The sequence below is a fragment of the Brassica napus genome, chromosome A7, assembly GCF_020379485.1.
Source record: "Brassica napus cultivar Da-Ae chromosome A7, Da-Ae, whole genome shotgun sequence".
Taxonomy (NCBI): Eukaryota; Viridiplantae; Streptophyta; class Magnoliopsida; order Brassicales; family Brassicaceae; genus Brassica; species Brassica napus.
Window position 1 is genome coordinate 3,413,430 of NC_063440.1, and position 25,416 is coordinate 3,438,845.

Sequence of the window (25,416 nt, forward strand, 5' to 3'; positions counted from 1 at the left end):
GGTAAGAGTTCACCATCTTCCAGCAAGTTTAACACTCGGATCCATAGGAATAGACGATGGTCGACAACCAAGTAAGCCTGCATCAGTGAGGAGCTCAAGAACATACTTGTCTTGACAAACAGAAATACCAGAAGCAGAGCGTGCTATTTCCAGGCTAAGAAAGTATTTGAGAGCACTCAAATCACGAAGTTTAAAATAACTTCGTAGTTGAGAAACAAACCACGTGACTGCAGCTTTAGTATCACTGGCGATGAGGATATCATCAACGTAAAGAAGGAGAATGATGATACCTCGAGAAGATGTTGAAAGAAACAGTGTGTGGTCACCATTGATCTTTGTAAAGCCCAAGGAAAGAATAGCAGAAGAAAATTTCTCAAACCATTGTCGAGATGCTTGCTTAAGACCATATATCGATTTCTTTAAGCGGAGCACAGCATTCAGAGGTAGATTGGGTCCTTTCCTTTCAGCATAGACAGGAGGCAAATCCATGTATATCTCTTCGTTGAGATCATCATTCAAGAAAGAATTGGAGATGTCAAGTTGATGAAGAATCCATTTATTCTTTGCAGCAAGAGCTAATATCATCTTGACAGTAACCATTTTCGCAAAAGGTTTGAACATAATCAATGTCCTCCTTTTGCGTGTATCCCTTGGCTACAAGACGACCTTTGTGTTGTTCAACAGTACCATCAGCGTGAACCTTGAGTTTGAAGATCCACTTACAACCCACTGTACTTTTACCTTCAGGTAAACTGCAAACTTCCCAAGTGTCTAGTGCCTCTAAAGCACCAAACTCAACATCAACATCATTACACCACTCCTTGGATTTCTTCGGTTCCGAAAAATTCAATGGTTCAGAACAAAGAAGAATCGCGTTTATGAAATCAAAATGAAGGGATGAGAATTTGTTATAGGTGAGATAGCGAGATAGAGGATAGAGAGAAATAAAGTTACAATAATAGTCTTGTAAGTAGATAGGAGTTCTACGGGTCCGGGTTGGTGTTACTACTAAAGGCAGACTAACATTAGATGATGACTTTGAGGAATCGTCAGATGATGCTGGTACAGAAGGTACATCAGCATCAGGTTTATCAGGACATGAACAGAAAGATTTTGATGGATTGGAAAAAGAAGAGTCAGCAAAAGGAAATATATTTTCATGAAACAGAACATGTCTTGAAATGGAGATGCTGTTAGTTTCAAGATCTAAAAGTTTGTATCCCTTGAAGCCTGCTGGATAACCGATGAAGACACAAGCGTTAGCACGAGGATCAAATTTGGTATGAGATTTAAGAGAAGTGATTTTATAGCAAAGACAGCCGAAAGTCTTAAGTTGATCATAAGCAGGAAGTTTAGAAGTAAGAATTTGAAAAGGAGACTTATGATCAAGATTTGGGTAAGGAAGACGATTGATAAGAAATACTACACTGAGAATGCAATCTCCCCAGTAAAAAAGAGGAGTTTGAGATTGGAACATTAAAGCTCGAGCAACGTTTAAGATTTGTTGATGCTTTCGCTTCACAACGAAATTTTGTTCAGGTGTTTCAAGGCAGGAATGAAAAGAAACAATGCCCTTTAATTTGAAAAGATCAGTGAAAAAGAGCTCAGGAGCATTGTCAGATCTAACATATTTGACACAAGTATTGAATTGATTTTCAATCATTGTCAAGAAATTCGGAAACACAAACAAGACATCAGATTTCAATTTCATCAGATAAACCTAAGTGGCACGACTATGATCATCAACGATAGTTAACAAAATATCTAAAACCTTCAGATGTTGGAACAAAGAATGAACTCCAAACATCTTTATGTAAAAGATCAAAAGAAGCAATACTGGTTGTATTAGAAATTGGAAACATTAAGCGTTTTTCTCTTTTGCTACCACCTTCTAAATTTTGCTTCGACTTCTTCGATCTGTTCCTTGGTTCTCGATTGTCGATGTCAATATCTGCTTCTACCATCCGCTTCTTACTTTTACTACTGATGCCACCATTTGATATTAGACTCTTCTACCACCATCTACTCACATCAGAACTGCAGCTTGTCATGCGATCAACTCCTCAATTTCTTTACTCAGAATTTCCATTCTTGTCTCCCCTCTTTGGAAACTACTTCATCTTGATCACTGGCACCATATTATCTCCTTGTTTGGGCTTCCATCTTAAACTCCTCTCACTACAGGAAATAAGGGTTTTAATAGCAATGTAATATAGCGGAAAAGAAGTTTGTGCTATTGTATGTTTGTGGCTAGAAATATAATAGCGTTTCTTTAAGTAAAAAGCTATTATATCTGGAGCGGCAAAATGAAATTTGCAAGCGCGCATGTTTTTGGGATTTTGATCTTTAGATTATAGCACTGAGAAAGAATAATCGTTATGGTATCCTCGACCGCTTATTTTTTTATTAAAACCCGCGAATGATAAATTTTGTGGGAAATATATCTTTGACCAAAGCAAAGAATATTTAGTACTTTTTCATTAAAACAAAAGAATATCGTCTCTGCATTTTCTCTCCCAAAGTGTTCTTCGTGAGACCCCTTCGGAATCATCGATCTCTGTCTTCTTTGTCTTCATCGATCTCTGTCTTCTTTGTCTTCTTCGATCTCAGGTTTGTCTTCTTTGATCTCTGTCTTCTTTAACTTGCATGCATCATGATAATAATCGATTGCTTATTATCTCAATAGATATGTATCGATCGTCTTCCATTTTTACAATCTACAATCATGAAAATTAATCGATTGCTTATTATCTCAATAGATCTCAAAAATGATTTTTTTAGGAACAAATTAACATGGGGCCGAAGACACGAGGAGGAATGGTTAGAAGAAGCAGACGTTCCCAAGGTCTGGAAGCAGAAACAGAGTTCATTGAGATAACCAGAAAGAGTACGAAAATGCGTAAGTTAAATAAGGGAAAAGAAGTTGCTATTGAAGAAGAAAACATTGAGATAAGGCAAGAAAGTGCTGACGAAGTCCCGACAAAGGTTTCTGAAGATGTTAATGAGGCGGATGGTGATGGTGATGGTGATGATCCACATGTGGAAATTGAAGTTGAGAATGTCATTGCTGAAGAACAGTCTCAGTCTGAGAATGGAGTTACTGAAGAACCTTCTCAGCCGAGAGAAGCTGACATGGAAGCTGAAAATGGAGTTACTCAAGAACCTTCTCAGCCGAGAGAAGCTGACATGGAACCTGAGAATGGATTTACTCAAGAACCTTCTCAGTCGAGAGAAGCTGACATGGAACCTGAGAATGGAGTTACTCAAGAACCTTCTCAGCCGAGAGAAGCTGACATTGAAACTGAGAATGGCATTTCAGGAGCAGAAGCATCGCCATCTGATGGAAAACAAAAGAAGAAAAGAGGACCCACAAAGATGCGTAAAGTGGCCAAGGATCATCAAGAGAAGGTTTCTGTGTCATTCACTGAGCTTGGCGAACATGTAGGTCCTGGATCAGTGACACTTTCATCGTTCCTTGGACCCCTTGTACGCGAACATGTGACTGTACTTCTTGATGATTGGAGGAATCTTGATAAGCAGACAAAGGACACATTATGGGAGGAAATTCAGGTATATATATGCCCTTAAGTCTATTGTATAATGTCTTTGTAAGGATTATAATGTGTGGCATTTGCATACATTACTGCAGGCGAGGTTTGATTTGAAAGAAGAGTGGCAAAAAGATTCAGTCTTCAAACAGATGGGCTGTTTGTGGAGATCTGGAAAGTCAAGGCTTGTATCACAACTGCGAAATGCAAAAAGCTCCACAGAGAGAGCAGCACTGAAACCAAGCAACATTCGATCTGTTCAGGTTTGGAGCGCTTGGGTTAAGAGTAGGACTTCGTCTGTGTTCAAGGTGAAATATACAGAGCATTTGGTTTTTAAGTGTTTACTTCGGAGATTTGATTGATCAAATTTGATTTAATAATATTGTAGGCAAAGAGTGAAAAGTACAGAGCACTAAGGAGAGCTCAGATTCCTCACACCACTAGTCGTAGAGGAATGAATCGTCTAGCTTGTGAAATGGTAAGTAACAGTATGTAATTATATTATATCTGAAGATAGAACAAACTGATAAGTAAAACAATATATCACTCTTGTAGAAAAAAAAGAGTGAAGACCCTAAGAAGATTAGCCGGAGCAAGGTCTGGATAGCAGGACACACTCACTCTGATGGTAGACCTGTTAGACCTGAGTTTGCTGAAACCATTGTAAGGTTTCATTGTCTGATTAATTAAGTTACTCTTTTTGGTATTGAAAAGGACCATAACTTATATTGTGTTTGTCTCAGGAAAAAATAATTTCACTTGATAGTCAAATGGACTCCACATCCAGTGTTAATATAAAAGAAGATGCTGTTAGTCAAGTGTTGGGAGTAGACAAACCTGGACGAGTCAGAGGGTTGGGAAGAGGGATTACTGCTACGAAACTAGCATTCTTGTCAGCTAGAGACTCCAAACTTGCCGACTTGGAAAGCGAGATTAAAGACTTGAAGATTCTGGTCCGTGACTTAGCTGGAAATAAGGTGAATTTTCTTTAGTTTTAACTGGTTATATAATGTAGAATTTCCTTGATTGATATAAAATCAATGATTCATTTTATGTTTTTACAGAAAAACAATGATGATTGTGTTTCTCCATCTGAGGCTAGTTATGTATACAAAGAAGGAACTAGAGTTCAACTACTTGATTGGTGTGAGTCAAAAGATGTTGTTGTCGCTGAAGGAGAATTCTGCTCTGCTGAAGGTACATACAAGATTGGTCGTATTCCGATTGGTCCTAACGCCGCGGCGGTTGTTGTAAAGTCGGTATCAAACCCGAAGGCATCTGTTTGGAGGCCAACTACGGATGTGCGTAATCTTCAGGAAGCAGCGGGATGCAAAATTCCATGGCCAATTGATAAACTGATACTAGATAGTGCATCGAACAACCATCCAGTTTCCTCGGATGTGTTAAGATCAAAGGTCATTCCATTAGCACGTATACTTACGTTTGTATTATAAAATTCAACATGATACTAACCATATGCATTGTCAATATAGAATACTACCGTAGATGATCTTGAAAGGTGCAAGATCTACGATTGGGTTAAGGGCGTCGAGGTAATCGCTGAAGGTTTTATGGGTTCGACTGACCCATATGAGATGGTGAACAATGTTCCTTTGGGTCCGAATGCTGTAGTTATGAGAGTTGCTAAGGTGATTAATGGGAAAGCTTTTCTATGGAGGCCAACAAGTGACATGACAACAATGAGTGATGCTGTTAATGAAAAGATCGCATGGCCGCTCCATAATGTATCAGTAATTAAAGTTCCTGAAGATGAAGGGGAAGCTAGTGTCAGAAGGCCTTCATTGGTAAATTTACAAACTTCTCTCTTTTACAAACTTATTTAGATGTAGTTGGTGTGATGTATTTGTTGTGCTTGTAGAGTCCAAGTGGCAGCACTAGTTCCACCCGTTCAGGTGGTAAAAAGAAGTGCATCTTGTTGGACCACAACAACTCAGGACGGAAAGTCGCAGAAGGCAGAGTAAGTAGTACTGATCCATTGTGTTTAGTCCATCACGTCCCGTTAGGTCCCAATGCAAGTCGGGTCTGGGTTGAAGTGGCCTTGATTGAAGATGCATCTCTATGGAGACCAAACTCTTTTCTGGAAGACATATCAGATGCTGTGGGCAGCACAGTGGCTTGGCCAAATGATAAGATTCTGTATGTTTAAATGTACTCGATCGAGTATTCTCAAAGACATATTTATGGATCGGAGTATGCTTGTTTTGTTTTAAGACATATTTTGCTTGTTTGGTTGTAAGACATATTTTGTTTGGTTGTTAAGACATATTTCTAATAAGATTATGTAGGCTTGGCATATATATAAATTATAAAAATAAGTGGTCCTTTAAAATTTTTAAAAAATAAGTGTTTCAAAATAATTTATACAATTTAAGTGTTCCATTAAAATTTTTACAAATAAATTGTTCATAAAAATTTATACAATTTAGATTTTAGGGTTTATTTAGGGATTCAACCCTATTGTAACAAATTTATACCCTATCATCATATAGGGATTCAAATTTAGGGATTCAACCCTATTGTAACAAATTTATACAATTTAGATGAAACAAATTTAGATTTTAGGGTTTATTTAGGGATTCAACCCTATATAACACATAAGGATTCAACCCTATCATCATCTATTCTCCATATAGAGAAATCATTTTATACTTATTTCAAACATATAATATTTTTGTTAAAAAAAATTAATAATAAAATTTATTAAAATTTAAATTTTGTTTATAACATAATTTCCCATCATTTTCATGCATTTTTCGTAATTTAAAAATAAATTAATATAGAATTGTACATAAACCAATAAGAAGGAATGGTGGGGATAGATGACGTGCCTTCATAGAAGCCGTAGGATCTGATTTTTTAATCTTTCAATCTCCGTCTTTCCATCGGAGATCTGTTCATTCTCCTTCTGCGATTACTCAAATCTAGGTTTAGTTCCTTTTGCTGACGCCTCCTTTTCGAAAATCGAAGGTTTCAGTCGATTTCCCTCGAAGTTATATTGTTCTGATATGGAAAAAGCATGGGTTTGGCTTCCAAGGTAGTAATCTTTTCGACATTTTAATTCATGACGAATTCTTCTTCTGTTCCAAATTTTTTGTTCTGATTCTGTTCCTTATATATATATATAGGGCTAGCCTCGAATATTTCGAAGGAGCAACAGGCTTTGTTACTGCATCAGCGAGGAGGTTAGGAGATCCGACAGAAATATTATGTCCCTGTACTCACTGCAGAAACCTTTCCCATCAAGTTTTAGACAAAGTAACGGAGCATCTTGTGATTAGGGGTATGGATAAGAAGTATATGAGGAGTTCTTGTTGGAGTCTTCATGGTGAGAGAAGGTCTGATATGAATGATAGTGTCCCTCAATCAGAAACAGAGGCTTATGGTTTGCTAAGGACGGCTTATTTTGATAGTGGTGAACCTGATGAACCGCCTTCTGATGACACTGGAGGAGAGCCTGTACATGGTGAACCTGATGAAGACTCGGAGTTTAGGAAGAAGTTGAGAGATGCTGAAACTCCATTGTACTTGACATGTAGCAAGCACACCAAAGTTTCTGCGATCATGGCCCTTTACCGCATCAAAGTAAAGAGTGGAATGTCAGAGGCTTACTTTGATCAGCTACTGTCGGCATTACATGACATGCTACCAGAAGGTAATGTACTACCAAAGTCGACTGATTCGATTAAGAAGTTCTTGAAGATTTTTGGGTTTGGCTACGAAATGATTCATGCGTGCAAGAACGATTGTATTCTCTATAGGAAGCAATATGAGGAGTTGGAAACCTGCCCAAGATGTAGTGCTTCTAGATGGGAAATTGATAAGCACAGTAATGAAGAAAAGAAAGGAATTCCTGCAAAGGTCCTACGGTATTTTCCGATCAAAGACAGATTCAAGAGGATGTTTAGATCAGCAAGGATGGCTGAGGATTTGCGATGGCATGCCAACAATGCCACTGAAGATGGTATAATGCGACATCCTGTTGACTCGTTATCTTGGGCTCAAGTGAATAATAAGTGGCCAGAGTTTGCTAGTGAAGCAAGAAACCTTCGACTCGGCCTGTCAACAGATGGTATGAACCCTTTCTCTATCCAGAACACAAAGTATAGTACTTGGCCAGTGTTGTTAGTCAATTACAACTTGCCACCAACTCTGTGTATGAAGGCTGAGAACGTCATGTTGACTATGTTGATCCCTGGACCGACGGCTCCGAGCAACAACATTGATGTTTATCTAGAGCCACTGGTTGAAGACTTACAAGAATTGTGGAGTGAGGGGATTCAGGTATACGACTCATTCCTGAAAGAGAAGTTCACACTAAAAGCTATGTTGTTGTGGACTATAAGCGACTACCCGGCTCTAGGTAGTTTGGCAGGTTGTAAAGTTAAAGGGAAACAAGCATGCAATGTTTGTGGAAAGGATACACCAAATAGGTGGCTCAAGTTTAGTCGCAAGTATGTGTATTTGGGGAATAGGAAGCGACTAAGCCCTGGACATCACTACAGACGCAGGAAAGGATGGTTTGATAATACAGTGGAGAAGGGGACTGCAAACAGGATTCAAACCGGTGCAGAAATATTTGCAACACTAAAGAACTTCAGGAATGACTTTGGAAGATCTTTAGCAAAGAAAAAAAAAAGGAAGAGAAATGTTGTCTCAGAAGATGAGGTGGCTGAAGACGAAGAAAATGATGAAACGAGTGATCAATGGAGGTGGAAGAAACGATCAATATTCTTCGATTTACCGTACTGGAAGGTATTATAGCTATTGTTAGACTGAGATACGATTGTCACATTTTGTTTATCCATTAACTGATCATTCTGTTTTCAATGTGTTAGGATTTGCCGGTGCGTCACAACATCGACGTCATGCACGTGGAAAAGAACTTGTCTGATGCATTATTATCAACGCTGATGCAGAGTGCTAAGTCAAAAGATGGCCTCAAAGCGAGACAGGACTTAGAAGATATTGGAATCCGGAAAAACTTGCACACACAGGTACGGGGAAAGAGATTCTACTTGCCTCCAGCAACTTATTGGCTCAGTAAGGAAGAGAAAAAGATATTTTGTCAAAGGTTGTCTGCGTTTAGAGGCCCTGACGGCTACTGCGGTAATATTGCAAATGTTGTTTCAATTAACCCTCCTATGATTGGAAGTCTTAAATCCCATGATCATCATGTACTAATCCAAAATCTGTTACCTGCTGCGTTACGAGGGTTGCTTCCAAGAGGACCAAGAGTGGCAGTAACTCGAGTATGTAACTACTTCAACAGATTGTGTCAGCGTGCTATTGACGCGGAGAAGCTGATAACTTTGGAAAATGAGTTTGTGGAGACAATGTGCCAACTCGAGCGGTTCTTTCCTCCATCGCTCTTCGATATCATGTTCCACCTTCCTTTACACCTAGCAAGAGAGGCACGTTTGGGAGGTCCTGTGCACTTTCGTTGGATGTATCCGTTTGAGAGGTTTGTTTTCATTTTGTTCGCGTAATGTAAATTGTTTATATCCTGAACTGTTTTTCCGATCAACTGAGGTTTGTAACTATTGCTATATTGTTTGAGCTGTAGATACATGAAAACACTCAAGGCATATGTAAAGAATTTTGCTAGGCCAGAAGCATGTATGGCTGAGGGGTACTTAGCTGGAGAATGCATAGCCTTTTGTTTAGAGTTCCTAAAGAATTCTGTACCCGTTGAAGAAGTACTTAACCGTAATGAAGATATTCAGTCTGATGGAATGGTTCTTGAAGGTCGACCACTGCAAAAGGGAACAGAGCTTATTCTTTCAGAGAAAGATAGAGACATAGCACATCGATATGTTTTGATGAATATGGCTATTATGGATCCCTATGTTGAGTAAGTTCTACTGTCCCTCTCAAATTCAGATTTTTTTATCAGTCTGATAACTCTCTACTTTGTTATGAGAACCAGGAAGCACTTACAAGAACTGCAAGATAATGATGTTCGATTAGCAACAAATGAAACTTTGTTATGGAAGCATCACACCCAACAATTTGCTGAATGGGTGAAGAATAAGGTTTGTACAACTTCACTATCTGTTCACTTTTCTATTCACATAGCTCACACAGTTTTACATCCTTGTTAGATACCTTCTAACTCAAAGGAGCATTCTACGAAGCTGAGGTGGTTGGCCTTTGGACCAAGGTTTACTGCTCATACCAATAAAGGTTTTGTCATTAACGGGAACCGATTTCACATACAATCCGTTAAGCGAAAGACTCAGAATAGTGGAGTCACTTACGAAGCTTTCAGCATGTGTAGATCTTCTGCAAGAGATACAAGACATACAGCCGATATGGTCACATATTATGGAGTGATAACAGAGATCATTCTTCTCGATTACCACATGTTCAGCGTTCCTTTATTCAAGTGTAATTGGGCGAACAGAGGCTACGGTGTTAAGGAAGAAGATGGTTTCACCCTTGTCAATCTTCATGTCAACCAAACGCCATATTTACAAGATCCATACATTCTACCATCACAAGCAAAACAGGTATTTTACTCTAGAGAAGATGAAGAATCGCCTTGGTATGTTGTTATGAGAGCACCACCGAGAGGATATCATGAACTCGAGACAGAGGAAGACGTTGTCGGAGCACCATTACTCGCACAGGAATTTGATGATACAGAGCAATTGTCTGATGATGAAAGTTTTTGTGTTAGAGATGATTGTGATGGAATTATAGTTGCTGATTGATTTTTTTTGCATGGAAAATTTGTGAGAATTGAATATATTTTTTATTTTCGAATATTTTAATTTTCTTCGAATTTTAATTAGAATTAATTTTTATTTTACATTTTTTGATTCTCTATTATTTTAAAAATCAAAATATTAAATAAAATTTGTTATAAACAAAATGAAACAATTGCATATAAAAAAATGCAATGAAATGTTCAAATATTGCTATTGATAGAAGACGACAATAGTAATTACAAATCGCTATATTTAATTTTAAAAAATGCTATAGTTAAAAAGTTATAATATCATTTTGGCGACGCTATAATACAAATTTACAATTGCATAACAAGAACCGCTATTAATAATAAAATATCAATAGCACAACAAAAATCCGCTATGAAATGTACGAGACCTATTATCGCGGGCGATATTGGAGCGCTTTCTACAACGCTATGGTAGCGTCTTATAGCGCTTTAGCGGTGCCATCAAAACCCTTATTTCCTGTAGTGTCTCATCCTCCTCTGGTCTTACACCTGATTAGGCTTCATCTTCTATGCTCGTCACATTCTTTCTCTTGGCTTTTCACCGTTTGGGCTTCACCACTAGACTTCTTCGGATTGGTCTTTCACTTGACATCTCTTCTTTGACTCTTCGGCTTTTTCCTCTTCAATAACTTTTGACTCCTTGAGGCATCACCATTCCAAATACACCATACACTCTAGCCTTCACATTTCCATTACTGTCTCGGTTGCTTCTTCACTAACTCGACCACTGATTGCTTTGGTCTTGCATACTCGCTGCTGGTCTTTACCACGGTCACCTCTGTTTCTAGATTTTTTTCATGCACGCACGAGTCTTCCTGAGTACACCTTGTCAAGGTTTGTGTCCTTCTGACACCACAAACACTTACAAAACATCACATGGCTATAAATAAGGGTTGGCTTCCTAAACTCTAGGGTTCACTCTCTCCTAAACAAAAACAAGGTTCCCTAAGGCGAAGCTTAACTACCTCAACTTAGCAAGGTCTACACACTAAACAACACTTGCTACCCGGACACACAATCCTCAACGCCACAACAAAGAAAATTGCACACGCAACACAACAACAAAACAAAACAACAGCCACAACACGCAAAGAGAAGGATCAGTACTCACAAACTTTAGCTCCCACGAGCTCAACGACGAGGTTCATAGAATGGCCATGGTTTCTACGGTTCGATCCTCCCGTTGCAGATGAGGCTGATCAAGCCGGGCTGGCAGGGAGAATGACAGAGATGGGTACGGCTCGGATCACGCTGGTCATTGGAAAATCCGCTACGAAGTGTCCATGAGCTTCACACGAGCTGCAGATCAGGTAAGCATTCAAGTCCGGCTGACTCCTAATCCTGGTGCACGCCCAAGTATGATGGTCACCTGTTCCACACACATTGCATTTCTTCCCGGTTAGAATGTCGCGAGAGTTTAATATTTGATGCTGGTCCTCCACTAGTACCCCCTTTTTCCACTTGTCCTCCTAGAGCTCCACTTGTTCTGGTCATCCCTTTCTGAGTACCCTCCATCATCTGAACTTCCCTTTCGGTCTCTTGTTGAACGTCCATGTCCACTTTCCTTGCTTCTATTTCGGCTTCTGGATTGGCTGGTGATGACACCATTGGCATTGGCGAGTAATGGTACTCGTAGTGTGGGTCAAAAGATTGCCCAATACTTTCCAAGCTGAAATCGATAGAGCCTCCAAATGAGAACGCTTGACTCCAAGCTGGTATTGGGATCCACGGACTGGTCTCTCGGGAACTGATGTCCACAATGTTGACAGCCACCATGCTTTCTCATGAGATCTCGATGATTTCCGGCGGTGGTGGTTCAATGATCTCCACATCGGATGAACTGATCTCCATTGCCTCCCATAACTCATTGCCATAACCGTACTGGAAGTTGAATGAGTCGGATGATGCTTGCGGAATGGCTTCCATGCCTTGGAAAAGTTTATACCCTCCAAATGAACAGATTCTTCTTCAATCTCTTCAAGTACCCCAGCTTCCTCAAACTTGGATGACACGGTCACGTGCGAACTCTCGGTGCTCTTGACCACATTCTCATTTTCAAAGTTGGAATCAGACATTGACTCGCTGGATGAGCTCGATTCACTTGACCCATCATAACCGGCTGCTCCAGACACTTGCCCAACTCTTCGTAACTGTACCACATTCCTCATCCTCGATCTACTCCCACCCTGTCGATTACCAACACCAGAAACTGCAACACAAGATAAGGGTGAGGTCCTAAATTCCCAAAAGCTGATCTAACATACCTAGTCCTAAGCAGATGACGTGCCAGTTCCCTAGTGATGTTGTTTGCGACTCTTTTTGACTCGATAAAACATTTGAAAACCCACCAACGAAAGCACGGTATCTCAACCATGCTTTGATACCACCATTTGAACACCCTGGAGCATCCTAGGCCGGACTAACCCAGAACAACCTAGAAGCATCACAATTTTGACGAGTACCGTAATCAGTCCAGCCAAAACTTTAAACAAATTCAAAGTCTCAACCAGTCCGGCCACTATACGTCCCTCTCGACCTCGGCCTAAGGCTTGCCAACCCGTACCTTGGTCAAGAGTTGTGTTAAGTTCGGACAAAACTATATATCAGCGTTCAACGGGGATTATTAAACAAACATACTTTTATTTATTTTACAAAGTTGGGAACTCGACTAAACTCCTCAAACACAACAACAAAGAGAAAATATCAATTCAAACGGGTACCCATGAAAATCAAAACGAGTGAAAACATTAACATCTTGCTCCTTGCAAACAACACTGGAAAACTACGCTGGCCTCGTCCTACACACCCCGCAAACGCCCGACCCTCTATGGTTACCTGCAAAGAAAAGGGGGAGTGAGCAATCATAGATTACTCAGTGAGTTCCCAAACACACAACAACAACGACCCCTCCCCTTTGCACAACAACAAGAGCAATAACAAGAATGCAACGCAGAAAAGTAAACGTGCAACTACTAAAGCAATGCAATAACGTAAACATGAATGCAATGCAATAACTCTACTCCCCAGTCTCATTCCGAGACCTAAATAGAAACCCCACAACAATCTAGACTCAATCCTAGACTCGACGCCACCATAAAAACAAAACACTAGAAGGACGGAGCCTCAAGCTACACATCCGGGGATGCTTGCACACCACGGAGCCCTACCTCTCTACCTTGAACACTCCCGACCACAAACACCAAAGTCACATGACCGGAAAACATCACTCTGGGAATTGGGATTCTCCCAATCTAACCTGGGCCGCATCGTCATGCAGCGCTCGTCCATGGGCGCGATCCACTTTACGTGACGAGCCGTGGAGAGTAGGTCACTCCACGACTGGATAATTGGGCTTCTCCCAATCTAACCTCAGGGTCCACACACATCACTGGAGAATTGGGCTACTCCCAATCTAACGCCGAGATGGCCACACACTCACAAGCACTAGTCTTGATGCAACACAACTCAAACCAGCATGAGGGAGCTCCACCTCTACCCTCCATGCAACACACATCTAGACTAAATGCACGACACACACACCCACTCGCACTAGTCTAGACCAAACACAAAACACAACCAGCATGAGGGAGCTCCACCTCTAACCTCCATGCAACACTTGGTCTAGACTCAACATAAAATGACTCAAAAGCGAGTGACACACTAAACAGCTACCCGGCATAAGAGAGAGTCTCACTCAAATCTCAATGCAACCCCAACTACACTATGCGCAATGCATATGAACCGGCATGAGAGAGTTTCACTCCATCTACATACTACATAACACCATAACATATGCAACTACAAAACTAACAATGCATGCATGTAATCTAACCTCTTAACAACACAATTCATATCAATCATGGCATCACCCCTAGATGACCATGTTTACAACAACAAGACATGATATGCATAATCATAACTATAATATGCAATATAATTAAATACTCAAGTATGGGGTCTACCAACTCCCAAACACACACACACAAACCGCAAAGGGGTTCAAGCTCAAGAACCCTAACATTTCAAGCTCTCCAACCTGCACACACACACGCAGGAAACCCACCTAGGTCTTCACAAGCTGCACAACACCTCCAAAAGCAAAAGGCCTAAGGTTCACACCAAAACCGATCAAAAAGAGGCTAAAGGCTAAGAGAGGAAAGGAACCTACAAATGCAAAATCTAAGATCTTACCACCTCTCCTAGCACAGCAAAACAGATCCTAGGTGAAGGATCAACACACGGAAAAGCCTCCTACACTCTCCTCACACAAATTAGAAATTTTTATCGGTTTTAGCCATTTCCTCTCTCAAGAACAAACCATAAGATCAACTGAGATAGAAGACACAAGGGGATTCTAAACTTCTAAAACTCATCCTACGGATCATATTTATAGCCAAAGAGTGGATTGGGAACACTTGACATGTGTAGTTCCACTTGTCACCAAAATACACTCCAAATGCATGCATGCAAAAAAGTACACTGAATCAAACCATTTACGTCTCATCTTCTAGAAGATAAACCACCTTCCTATGTACGGTAACTGCACCAAAAATCAGTCCGAAACTTGATTCCCAAGTTTAGTTTCTACCTCACCACTTTTTAGCCCCAAAATAGTTTTTAAGCCTAACACATGTGAAACCTACTCCTTAGGCTTGTCTACCTTGCTCCTGTAGACCACAGTATGTAGGGGAAGAACCACTGCATGGTCGTTTTTGTGCCTGATATGTTCCCATTAGCCTTCTTCCCCTTAACCAAACCACAAAAATGGTCCAGTTTGACACCTTTGGGTCTTCAATCTTCTAATCTGTTTTTCTTGTTCTCCAGCCCAATCCAATACTTCCCCTAGGTCCTAAATAAAGCTTAGATGTCATGGGTTTCATGTATAAAAGCCTTTTTCAGCCCATAGCTCTCATTACCAATTGTAGCCCATTTTGAGAAACAAATGGTATCTCCATGTCTTCTTGTTTTCAAGATGTCTTTTGCCATTAATTTCTTCACCATAAAACTCCTTGATTTATTCCACACCATGTCCAGGATGGAAGGAATTTGGTCCCCTCATGTGGCATGCTCCTATTGGTTGATCGAATGGGTTATATGGACCAATGGGGTTCATTCTCTCTCCTTTGACTTTAGTTGGCTTTGACTTCCAAGTTGACCATTTCCAAAAGTTGAGGAAATATGTAAAACATTCTTTTGAACTCCTTTCCCGTGTTTGCACAACCAATTTGGCTTCGTTTGCCCTTAACTAGCTCATTTTGACCATATCGGCCAAAACTGTCTTCCTCCGGACCATCTTGGTTTTGTCTTGGCCAAACTCTCAAATATGTCTTCAAATACCTTAAACAAGGTTCCTAAATTGACTCCATAACTCCTGGATTCATAGTAGTCACCTTCGTCTTCTGACCGTTACCAAACTTCTGCGTAAACCATCTTTGAAACCTTTATTGACCATCTCCTTATGGGCCCATACAAACTTGATTATGATTCAACAAAATGTCTTCCACTAACCCAACATGATGATTGAGATTGAGTCTTACTTGAATTGTTAACTTTGGAAATTCTCCATGCTCGACCATTACCCTTTCGTAGCTCAGATTATATCTTTGCGATAAAATCTGGTTTTTGCTCGAAAGTTCTTCAAAACTCTTCGACCGAACCTCTAGTCATAACTTTATATAACATAATACTCCAAATGTTGGTTGATCCTAAGTTGTTGACTTTGCGTTGACTTGATGCCCTTGACCAGAAGTATTACAATTATAGTCTCCAAAAAATGTTGCGATTCCGCAAATAAAAACTCGTTGCGACCCAAAGCCCAATTTGATAACTCGGCTACGACCCACTGCTCCAATTTTCTCGGTTTCAAATAGTTGAAGATTTAAATGCCTATTTACCCATACTCCTTTTGAGTTTTAATTTAAACTAGATGTTTTACCCGTACATGCGAGCATAATCGTTTTACTAATAATTATTAATATATCTATTATGATTTAAACATGATGATGATAACTTATTTTTTATATTCTTAATCATTTTAGTTTTATTTGACTTGATTTTGATCTACGTCTTCTTAACACAAAGCAAAGCCATAAAACTATGAAACCATGAGAGTATAACTGCATATCAAATATTGCATACAATAAAGTAAAGTAAAAATATGAACTTTTTTTCTTTACAACGAAAAATGTGAACTTTTGGTCTTTCTTAATCTACTTTGTATTTCTGATTCAGAAAATGTATTAAATTACCAAAAAAACATTGAAACACACATATCCAAGTAAAAAAAATAAATAAAAATTAAATAAAAAATAAAGTTCGATGATAATTTAGAAGAAAACTTTTTTAAAAACGAATTGAGATAATGGTAATATTTCATTGGTTTACTTGATAAATATATACATTAACTTATTTTAATATTTCATAAGTTTACATTTAATTTTTAAAAAATATAATGATAGTTTTATTATTATAGTTAATATATAATGATAAATCTAATTATTCATTAAGAATATATCTATTTTAGCCGTTTTAGAAACTAAACCATTAACACATGTTTATAACATGATTACATAGGCAACTCTCTAAACTTATTAAATATATCACATGTTTTCTATTTTGATGCTGTTCATATAGCCGCTAATGCAAACAACTCCAACCAATAATATTGTTTGACCTGCACAAAGTGATTAAACCACTGAAAAGAGAATGTTCAGATCAACATGAAAGTGATGAAGAGAACGCAAACAATTGAAACAACCAAAAAATACTATACCTAGAGGATGAAACAAAAATTATAACTGATACAACTTGGAATGAATGAGTAAAGTGAAACTATAGAGTTTAAAACCTCTTATGTCACATTAAAATAAGAATTGGTCTTCACTTGTGAAAGTTCAAATAATTATAATTCTAGTTCCAATTAGAATGTTCAAGATAGTTATATTATTTAAATTAATAAATTAATGATTTAAGCTTAAAAATAATAAGAAACTTGTGAAAGTTAAAATAATTATAATTATAATTATAGTTCCAGTTAGAAATTTTAAAATAGTTATATTATTTAAATTAATAAATTAATTAGAAATTTCAAAATGTTATATTATTTAAATTAATAAATTAAATAATTAAGCTAAAAACTAATAAGAATATGACAAATAAGCAAAATTATATAAAATCATGGAGAATGTGACAAATCAGTAAAATCATAGTTATATTATTTAAATTAATAAATTAATTAGAAATTTTGAAATAGTTATATTATTTTAGTTAATATAAATTAAATATTTAAGTTAAAAATAATAAAAATATGACAAATAAGCAAAAATTAGCTAAAAATTAAAATCATAGAGAATGTGACAAATCAGCAAAATCATTTTATAAATAATAGTATATACAACGTTCATTAGTTATCGGTCGCAACGATGTCGTTCCATTTGAGCCTTTAAGACACGATTCCGGTGATTCAAGCCCCTCGCCGGCGAAACTCTTAACCCTAATCTCGCCTACTCTCCGTCATCGTACTATTCCTTTCAGTATATATTCTTCCCCTAAAATCGCTGATCGATGGATGATTATCTGAGCGGCGAGGAGGAGGACGATTACTATTACACCTCCGATCAAGAGTCTCTCGAGGGCCTTGATCATGATCAATCCAATCTCCACCCTCTTTCATCCTCTGGAAATACTGCCAAGGTAACTGTCTTTTAAATCAGTTGTTGTATCACTGTTCATCCAAAAACTTTTATCTTTTAAATGTTATTGTATCCGCGTCTTGTGACAAAGCCTATTCTTTTGTTTCCTAATCATTTGTGTAGGTCATTACAAAGGAATCGCTTTTGGCTGCACAGGTGAAAACAGCAATGATTCTTAACTGATTTTTTTTATTTTATTTAATAAAACGTATAACGCAGAGGGAGGATCTGCGAAGAGTGATGGAGTTGTTATCGCTTAAGGAGCACCATGCTCGGACTCTTCTTATCCATCACCGATGGGACGTTGAGAAACTGTTTGCTGTTCTTGTTGAGAAAGGGAAAGATTGCTTGTTTTCTGGTGCTGGTCTTACACTTGCTGGAGATGATCCCACCTTTTCTCCTTCGTCTTCGATGATGATGACTTGTGATATCTGCGTTGAGGATGTAGCAGGTCATCATCACATGACAAGAATGGACTGTGGCCATTGCTTTTGCAATAACTGTCAGTACTCCCATCTCATGCTCTCTTTATTTTCATCACAGACGCTTGTTTATATGTTCTGTGGCTTTGCTTGCTTTAGGTTGGGCTGCGCATTTTACCGTAAAGATCAATGAAGGTCAGAGCAAAAGGATTAGATGCATGGCTTATAAATGCAACGCTATTTGCGATGAAGATGTCGTCAGGAGTCTAGTTAGTGAAACCCAACCTGATTTAGCAGAAAAGTTTGATCGTTTTCTTATCGAGTCTTACATCGAAGACAACAAAATGGTGAAGTGGTGCCCGAGCACTCCGCATTGTGGGAATGCAATACGTGTTGAGGATGACGAGCTCTGTGAAGTTGAATGCTCTTGTGGGTTTCAGTTCTGTTTCAGCTGTTCCTATCAAGCCCACTCCCCTTGCTCTTGTTCCATGTGGGAGCTGTGGAGGAAAAAATGCCATGATGAGTCTGAGACTGTTAATTGGATCACTGTTCACACCAAGCCGTGTCCCAAATGTTACAAACCCGTTGAAAAGAATGGTGGATGCAACCTCGTGACTTGTATCTGCGGACAATCGTTCTGGTGAGGGCTACATTCTTGTTTCTCCATTTTCTTACTCTGTTTTGTAGCGAAAACATTTGTCAGCTGGTGATGAATCTCTTGTTGCAGTTGGTTGTGTGGTGGCGCTACGGGAAGGGATCACACTTGGTCTAGTATCTCGGGTCATAGTTGTGGTCGGTACCAAGAAGACAAAGAGAAACAGCTGGAGAGAGCTAAAAGGGATCTTTACCGGTATATGCATTACCATAACCGTTACAAGGCACATATCGATTCCTCCAAGCTAGAGGATAGGCTTAGTAATACTATCCTCGAAAAGGTGTCAATTTTAGAGAAGAGGCAGTTACAGTTTAAAGACTTCAGCTGGGTTACGAGTGGGCTCCACCGGTTGTTTAGATCAAGACGAGTTCTCTCGTATTCATACCCTTTCGCGTTTTACATGTTTGGAGAAGAGCTGTTCAAAGACGAGATGAGTGCTGAAGAGAGGGAAATAAAACAAAACCTGTTTGAGGATCAGCAGCAGCAGCTTGAAGCCAATGTTGAGAAACTTTCAAAGTTCTTGGAAGAACCCTTTGATCAGTTCGCTGATGATAAAGTCACGCAGATAAGGATTCAAGTCATCAATTTGTCAGTCGCAGTGGATACCCTCTGCAAAACAATGTTGGCATTTGTTGTTGAATTACTATAAAAGATTTGCTAAGAATGAGTATGGAAACTGACATGTAAAAAACTTTTGGTTTTGCAGGTATGAATGCATTGAGAATGAATTGCTGGGTTCTCTGCAAGTTGGCATCCACAACATTGCTCCATACAGCTCAAATGGAATAGAACGAGCATCGGACTTTATTAGTTCCCGAGAAGCTGGTGGTGAGAAATGCCAAGCTTCGAATTCAGGTACAATTTTCTGAAACTTGAGATCATTTTGGAACCCTTGTTGGACACATACAGAGCAGCAAGGTTTAGTAGTAACACACCCTAGTGTATCAACTCTTTAAATATAGGATGGAGCTCAGAAGACACAAGTTGCTCTCCGAGGAAACGTCCCAGAAAAGAAGGAATTTACAGAAATAATCAAACCACTTTACTGGATTTAAACTTGCCAGCGGATGTCATTGAGCGGAAATGAACTCATCATTCTTTCTCCTCCTCGCAAGAACACCCCATTTTTTCCAGATCATGCGAAATGTACAAATCATAACGCTAAACCCCTCTGCTTGATTATACTTTCACTGACATGACCCCTCCTCGGTTCTGAGGAAGAGGGTTAGTCCCTTATGTGTATGAAATCTTGCTGTGATCTCTATATAGTTTGGACCTGATTTGTCTAATTACCATTTTAACTACCAATTTTTCAATTTAGAGAATCTGATATAGTTTTTACCAAACAATGATATGTTTTATATTGGCTTAAAAATAGAACTCGAATGGGTTTTGTAAGTTGGTACAAAACATATCCGAATCCGAAGTGTTATTAACCAAACCCAAATGGGTAACTCGAAAAACCGAAAATCCGAAAAAATATTCGAAGAAACCGATCCGAATATCCAAAATAATATACAATATAATTATATGAAACATGAATATATACTTCAAATATTCAATTTCATATTTATTTTGATATGGTATCTAACAATAAGTATTTAAAATTTAAATAACCACTTTAAATACATAATTATGTATAAATAAGTATATATTTCTTATGTTTTGCTTTTTAAATTTTAGATTTTATTTTGGGTATATTCAAACTGATCCAATATAACCCGAATCCGAATGATATATGATTACTTTATGAGTTCTATGATGTGATACAAAACCGACTCGAATCTGATGGGTTATATCCGAACCCGATCCGTACTAATAAATTTACTAGAATGAGACTTAGGAAATGTTATAAAAGAGAACCGAAATCTGAAAAACCCGATCCGAATACCAATGGGTATCTCAAGCCTAGTTTTTACCAAACAATAATATGTTTTATATTGGCTTAAAATAGTACTTGAAAACTTTTTCATAATCTACGTAGAATGATAGGTTTTGTCATCTTTATGATAAAAATCCAAGATTAGCTTTATCAGAGTTGAGAAATTCCCTAGATACCTTTTTTTAGTTTATCAATTTCTCTTTTGTTATTTTTGTAATAGTGAAATAACAAAAAGATGAAAAGAAATATTAAATTATAGTGGCCGTTGATTGAAACCGTGTAAGAAGCAGGCATCGGCATCAGAAAGAAATCAGAAATAGCCCAAACCCACACAATCAATCACTCACGCCTTTTCTTCACAACATCACTGGACCGACCACTCCAAAGCAAAGTCCAAATCAAAACTTGTCCCTTCCTCCTCTTAACTTACAAAAAATAACCTAAACCCCAATTTTCTCCTTCACTCCTTTTCTTTTTCTCTTAGTCGCTGAAAATGGAAGACGAAGAAGGCATCGGGTTAATTCTAGCAAGAGCCACCGAGCTCAGACTCAAGATCGCCGATTGTATCGATACCTCCAGCACTGATGTTTCTTCTCCCAGAGAAGGAAAGAAAGATGAGATTGCTGGGAATCAAGAAAAGGATTTTGACTCATTCAGCTCTGACGAAGAAGAAGCTGATGAACAGCTTTTGCGTATACGCGATGCTCTTGAATCTCTTGAGTCTCAGCTTGCTGCTTTACAGGTTCTTAATACCCTATATTCACTCTGCTTCTATGTCCTTTTTTATCAATTATCCCAAACCAGACCAATCTTGAGAATTGGTTTCTTGAAAATTGGTTTTGTGAATTTCTGTTCAATTTGCTGTAATTGTAGGGTATGGAACTCAAAGTTACAGCCTTTTAGTGTAGCGTTGAACATTTAGAGGTTACAGCCTTTTATTGTAGGGTCAAACATTGAAAGTCTTAGTCCTGCTTTTAACTAGGATTGAGTCTGAATTGGTTTCATTCACTGTCTTAATTATCAGTTAATGGGGAAATGATTTGTGGTAATAATAAGATCTATTACCTCATGGTATTGATTTTTGTTTTCTTGTAATAACATTCAGAATCTACGGCAAAGACAACAGTACGAGAAGCAAGTAGCTCTCTCTGAGATTGATTACAGCAGGAAGATTTTGCTCGAGAAGCTCAAGGAGTACAAAGGAAAAGAACTTGAAGTGCTACGCGAGGCTTCCACTTTTGCTGGCGAAAGAGTTGACTATGAGAACGATCTTCTCCTTCCTCCTTACCCTATTCACCCTCCTCCTCTCTCCCTCGGTTTAGATAATAACAATGCCTACTTACCTCATTTACCGTTAAACCAGAAGAAATCTGATGCAAATGGGTTTGGCTCAGGACATGTGAGAAAGGAAGCAGAGGTCAAGGGTCCTAATGGATTTGTTCGCTTCTTAGGCTCTGTTGCAAAGATCATGCTGCCAATCATCGGCGTCATTTCCGTCTTGTCTGCTTCCGGTTATGGTCCAGAGATCAAGAAAAGAGGTGTGTCATTCAAACTTCTGGGGCGTCTCCCTCAACGAGTAGTCAGAGCACCTAATCAGTGCCCGCCTGGGAAAGTTCTTGTCATTGAAGACGGTGAAGCAAGGTGTCTTGTGAAGGAAAGAGTCGAAGTACCTTTCGACTCAGTGGTTGCGAAACGAGATGTAACTTACGGATATGGTTGAATTGAAGAGAAAATAAAAAACACCCTTCTCTGTAATCTTCACTGCCTCCTGAATTTATGTGTGTAAAGTTTCAACCTTTGATCTCTTTAGATGTGAAGCAACAATCCCAAAGTTTTGTTCTTGCTTGTATGATTATTCTCCGCATACAATTTTACCAACTCGCACCACTTGTGTAGTCTCATAGGCAAATGTTTTATTAATTAGTAAAATAATAAGAACGGTTTATTTATTTAAAGTTGTGGTTTGACAAAAAGATTAGTCAAAGAAAGTGTCACTCATCCATAAGAAACCACGTTCTGTTGCAGTATACTAGCACATAGTTTTAGTTTCTTTACCTGGCAACTTTATCTGGAACTTGTTTAACAAGTACTTGTCTCTTGGACAACACAAAAGGGTAACTAACAAAACCTATATATACATAGTACATCTTTCCTAACTGTAATAAGATCACACAGTTTTCATTACAGAAAAGAATAGTAAATCAAGTAATTTAGCCTCTGAGGATATGGACAGTGAGGGAAAGATTGTGTTTACAGAAGAGCAAGAGGCTCTTGTGTTGAAGTCATGGAGTGTCATGAAGAAAAATTCAGCTGATTTGGGTCTCAAACTCTTCATCAAGTAAGCCTTAATGATCCCACTGAATCTTTGTATTTGTATATAATATAAATTTGAGATATAAACACATTTGAAAACGTAGGATCTTTGAGATTGCACCAACAGCGAAGAAGTTGTTCTCCTTTTTGAGAGACTCACCAATCCCTGCTGAGCAAAACCCAAAGCTCAAGCCTCATGCCATGTCTGTTTTTGTCATGGTAACTTGATCCATACCTTATTGATGGATTCTTAATTCTTTTTCTTTTATCTAAAACTGAAAATTGGAGTTTTGGGTTTATCAGTGTTGTGAGTCAGCAGCACAGCTGAGAAAAACAGGAAAAGTCACAGTGAAGGAGACAACTTTGAAGAGGCTAGGAGCCAATCATTCTAAATACGGTGTCGTTGATGAACACTTTGAGGTTAGACATATGGCACATATCTCTTTTGTTCTTTGTTAATAAAGTTATAATATCTTAATAAACCAGAAAAGTGTTACAAAAAATAAACCAGAAAATATGATTAATAATTTTTGCAGGTGACCAAGTATGCATTGTTGGAGACAATAAAGGAGGCGGTGCCAGAGATGTGGTCACCGGAAATGAAATCTGCTTGGGGTCAGGCTTATGATCACCTTGTTGCTGCCATTAAAGCTGAAATGAAGCCTTCTCCTTAATATATATCTTAATATAATAAGCAAAAATGTCTACTTATTACAAAACTTGTTGTCAAATTTTGAATATGTGTTGTTTGTATCCAGTTTGGTTTTGCTTAAATAAGTGTGGATTGCAATTCCACATTACGTTTCAGTCTTTTTCTTTTCTTATTTTACTGTTTGATACTATCTTATATAATAAAAGAGACTTCTCTCTCACCTCAGTCCTCCACCTCATCATTTAGAATAGGGCAAATTACTCCACGTGGCATCTTCTCTTTCTGCTGCTCTTTTTCTCATCAACCGAAAACTTATGGGCTTACTGATTTGTTGACATTTAGAGCAAGGCATGGTCTTTGTATGGACTTCAGAGCTATCATTTTGTTCAGGCCCAATATTATTAAGGTATGAATCTAGAAAGCATCGTTTCCCTTCTCTTCAGACGATACCGCCTATAAAAAAATTTCAGTAACGGCTTGAGTTTCCATTTATATGCTCCTTAACTCCGTGCATTTATGGAAATTAATCAACCTCTCCATCTTCCAAAGTAACCAGTGGAAATTCTCTTATAAATCGGCAAACTCCCTGCGATGAACAGCACTGCGAAATCGAGAAGAACGATCTTCAACAATAGTGTATTGATTCATCATGCTTGCCGGGCTCAAGCTGGCTTCTGTTCAAACCTATAAAGAGATGTTTGTCTCTCTCACGTTCATCCACGTCACCCTCCACGTATGAAAATAGAGCATCCTCCAGCCAACACGTGTCCATGCGAAAGAAACGCTCCGTTTCATTTATTTGTGTATGCAATACATGTGGGCTTTAGTGTGTATTTGGGCTTAATGAATCCAATCCGGATAAAGAAACTCCAACTTTTATGGAAACGCGTCGTTTCTGATTTAGGGTAACACGTTCTTCATTTCCCCCATTCGAGAGCTAATCTCAACCTAAGGTTTCTCTGGTGCTGTTTCATCTTCTTCATAACAATCCTAGAAACTATCAGTTACAAATTCATCCTCTTAAATCCACCACCCACGATCTACCTTGAATGAGATCTTCACGTAAGGCTGTGGAATTACAACTATAAAAAGGTAACTTTTCCTACTATGAGAACCATCTCCTCATTCCATTTGTTTAAATTTATTTTCTGTAAAATGGCTAAAGCAACAATTTTTTTTTTAGATTTGAAGACCGGACGAGTACGGCACAGTAGGAGGAGGAAAGCGGTAGCGACAGAGGAGAGGAGGATCAAGGCAATTAGGGACCAGCCATGTCCGGTTTGAATCCAGTTGTTTATTGTAATTTTTCCGTCCTGTTCATCATTATTTTGAACACACAGGGTGATTAGATTCATATTTATCAGAATTATGCTTTTAGTATCATAGTTTTCCTCTTTGCAATATGATTTGAATCTGTTGTTTATTATTTTATTATTTTTGGTAATCGTTTTCAGGCAACATTCATTCCAGTGTTCATGTCTTCCCACTTATAA

At 38.4% G+C, this 25,416-nt stretch overlaps 5 protein-coding genes and 1 long non-coding RNA gene across 10 annotated transcripts; 5 read left to right on the plus strand and 1 right to left on the minus strand.

The window, feature by feature from the left end:
- The first annotated feature begins 2,181 nt into the window (after positions 1 to 2,181).
- Positions 2,182 to 5,864, plus strand: LOC125576435. Of its 2 annotated transcripts, XM_048736509.1 has the most exons (9): positions 2,182 to 2,610; positions 2,782 to 3,570; positions 3,650 to 3,856; positions 3,937 to 4,026; positions 4,104 to 4,211; positions 4,292 to 4,525; positions 4,613 to 4,963; positions 5,042 to 5,353; positions 5,428 to 5,864. In XM_048736509.1, the coding sequence occupies exons 2-9, from the start codon at positions 2,794 to 2,796 to the stop codon at positions 5,713 to 5,715; spliced, it is 2,367 nt and encodes a 788-aa protein (XP_048592466.1). In that variant the 5' UTR covers positions 2,182 to 2,610; positions 2,782 to 2,793; the 3' UTR covers positions 5,716 to 5,864. The 2 variants fall into 2 exon arrangements, with proteins under 2 accessions (XP_048592466.1, XP_048592467.1); XM_048736510.1 differs by having other exon boundaries at positions 2,182 to 3,570.
- Positions 5,865 to 6,106: 242 nt separating this feature from the next.
- Positions 6,107 to 10,382, plus strand: LOC106395398. 2 transcript variants are annotated; one of them, XM_048736508.1, is made up of 7 exons: positions 6,107 to 6,603; positions 6,695 to 8,321; positions 8,405 to 8,675; positions 8,781 to 9,030; positions 9,133 to 9,420; positions 9,496 to 9,601; positions 9,671 to 10,382. In XM_048736508.1, exons 1-7 carry the CDS (start codon positions 6,575 to 6,577, stop codon positions 10,280 to 10,282), a joined length of 3,183 nt encoding a protein of 1,060 aa, XP_048592465.1. In that variant the 5' UTR covers positions 6,107 to 6,574; the 3' UTR covers positions 10,283 to 10,382. The 2 variants fall into 2 exon arrangements, with proteins under 2 accessions (XP_048592465.1, XP_013691321.1); XM_013835867.3 differs by having other exon boundaries at positions 8,405 to 9,030.
- A 33-nt stretch (positions 10,383 to 10,415) lies between these two features.
- LOC106395365 lies at positions 10,416 to 17,404 on the minus strand. The gene is made up of 3 exons (XR_007314783.1): positions 14,500 to 17,404; positions 14,271 to 14,414; positions 10,416 to 13,143 (listed from the first exon to the last, which is right to left on the minus strand). It is a non-coding gene; the product is annotated as an uncharacterized LOC106395365 (long non-coding RNA).
- A 301-nt stretch (positions 17,405 to 17,705) lies between these two features.
- Positions 17,706 to 20,365, plus strand: LOC106390549 (probable E3 ubiquitin-protein ligase ARI2). Of its 2 annotated transcripts, none has more exons than XM_013831043.3 (7): positions 17,706 to 18,000; positions 18,123 to 18,155; positions 18,219 to 18,501; positions 18,581 to 19,061; positions 19,149 to 19,697; positions 19,783 to 19,931; positions 20,017 to 20,365. In XM_013831043.3, exons 1-7 carry the CDS (start codon positions 17,872 to 17,874, stop codon positions 20,106 to 20,108), a joined length of 1,716 nt encoding a protein of 571 aa, XP_013686497.2. In that variant the 5' UTR covers positions 17,706 to 17,871; the 3' UTR covers positions 20,109 to 20,365. The 2 variants fall into 2 exon arrangements, with proteins under 2 accessions (XP_013686497.2, XP_013686496.2); XM_013831042.3 differs by having other exon boundaries at positions 20,039 to 20,365.
- Positions 20,366 to 21,304: 939 nt separating this feature from the next.
- LOC106396579 (plastid division protein PDV2-like) lies at positions 21,305 to 22,807 on the plus strand. 2 transcript variants are annotated; one of them, XM_013837009.3, is made up of 3 exons: positions 21,306 to 21,700; positions 22,064 to 22,274; positions 22,353 to 22,807. In XM_013837009.3, exons 1-3 carry the CDS (start codon positions 21,452 to 21,454, stop codon positions 22,676 to 22,678), a joined length of 786 nt encoding a protein of 261 aa, XP_013692463.2. In that variant the 5' UTR covers positions 21,306 to 21,451; the 3' UTR covers positions 22,679 to 22,807. The 2 variants fall into 2 exon arrangements, with proteins under 2 accessions (XP_013692462.2, XP_013692463.2); XM_013837008.3 differs by having other exon boundaries at positions 21,305 to 21,700; positions 22,064 to 22,807.
- A 251-nt stretch (positions 22,808 to 23,058) lies between these two features.
- LOC106394907 (non-symbiotic hemoglobin 1) lies at positions 23,059 to 24,143 on the plus strand. Its single transcript, XM_013835452.3, has 4 exons — positions 23,059 to 23,296; positions 23,376 to 23,490; positions 23,575 to 23,691; positions 23,808 to 24,143. Exons 1-4 carry the CDS (start codon positions 23,184 to 23,186, stop codon positions 23,943 to 23,945), a joined length of 483 nt encoding a protein of 160 aa, XP_013690906.1. The 5' UTR covers positions 23,059 to 23,183; the 3' UTR covers positions 23,946 to 24,143.
- The last annotated feature ends 1,273 nt before the right edge of the window (positions 24,144 to 25,416 follow it).

Bases quoted from the DNA above. Each gene is read 5' to 3' on its own strand.
- LOC106395398 (XM_013835867.3), top strand. From the start codon at position 6,575: ATGGAAAAAGCATGGGTTTGGCTTCCAAG. The intron at 6,604-6,694 runs GTAGTAATCTTT...ATATATATATAG, and splicing joins GCATGGGTTTGGCTTCCAAG to GGCTAGCCTCGAATATTTCG. The intron at 8,322-8,404 runs GTATTATAGCTA...TCAATGTGTTAG, and splicing joins TCGATTTACCGTACTGGAAG to GATTTGCCGGTGCGTCACAA.
- LOC125576435 (XM_048736510.1), top strand. From the start codon at position 2,794: ATGGGGCCGAAGACACGAGGAGGAATGGTTAGAAGAAGCAGACGTTCC. The intron at 4,212-4,291 runs GTAAGGTTTCAT...TGTTTGTCTCAG, and splicing joins CTGAGTTTGCTGAAACCATT to GAAAAAATAATTTCACTTGA. The intron at 4,964-5,041 runs GTCATTCCATTA...TTGTCAATATAG, and splicing joins CGGATGTGTTAAGATCAAAG to AATACTACCGTAGATGATCT.
- LOC106394907 (XM_013835452.3), top strand. From the start codon at position 23,184: ATGGACAGTGAGGGAAAGATTGTGTTTACAGAAGAGCAAGAGGCTCTT. The intron at 23,297-23,375 runs GTAAGCCTTAAT...TTGAAAACGTAG, and splicing joins GGTCTCAAACTCTTCATCAA to GATCTTTGAGATTGCACCAA. The intron at 23,692-23,807 runs GTTAGACATATG...TAATTTTTGCAG, and splicing joins TCGTTGATGAACACTTTGAG to GTGACCAAGTATGCATTGTT.
- LOC106396579 (XM_013837008.3), top strand. From the start codon at position 21,452: ATGGAAGACGAAGAAGGCATCGGGTTAATTCTAGCAAGAGCCACCGAG. The intron at 21,701-22,063 runs GTTCTTAATACC...AATAACATTCAG, and splicing joins CTCAGCTTGCTGCTTTACAG to AATCTACGGCAAAGACAACA.
- LOC106390549 (XM_013831042.3), top strand. From the start codon at position 17,872: ATGGATGATTATCTGAGCGGCGAGGAGGAGGACGATTACTATTACACC. The intron at 18,156-18,218 runs GTGAAAACAGCA...CGTATAACGCAG, and splicing joins AATCGCTTTTGGCTGCACAG to AGGGAGGATCTGCGAAGAGT. The intron at 18,502-18,580 runs GTCAGTACTCCC...TGCTTGCTTTAG, and splicing joins CCATTGCTTTTGCAATAACT to GTTGGGCTGCGCATTTTACC.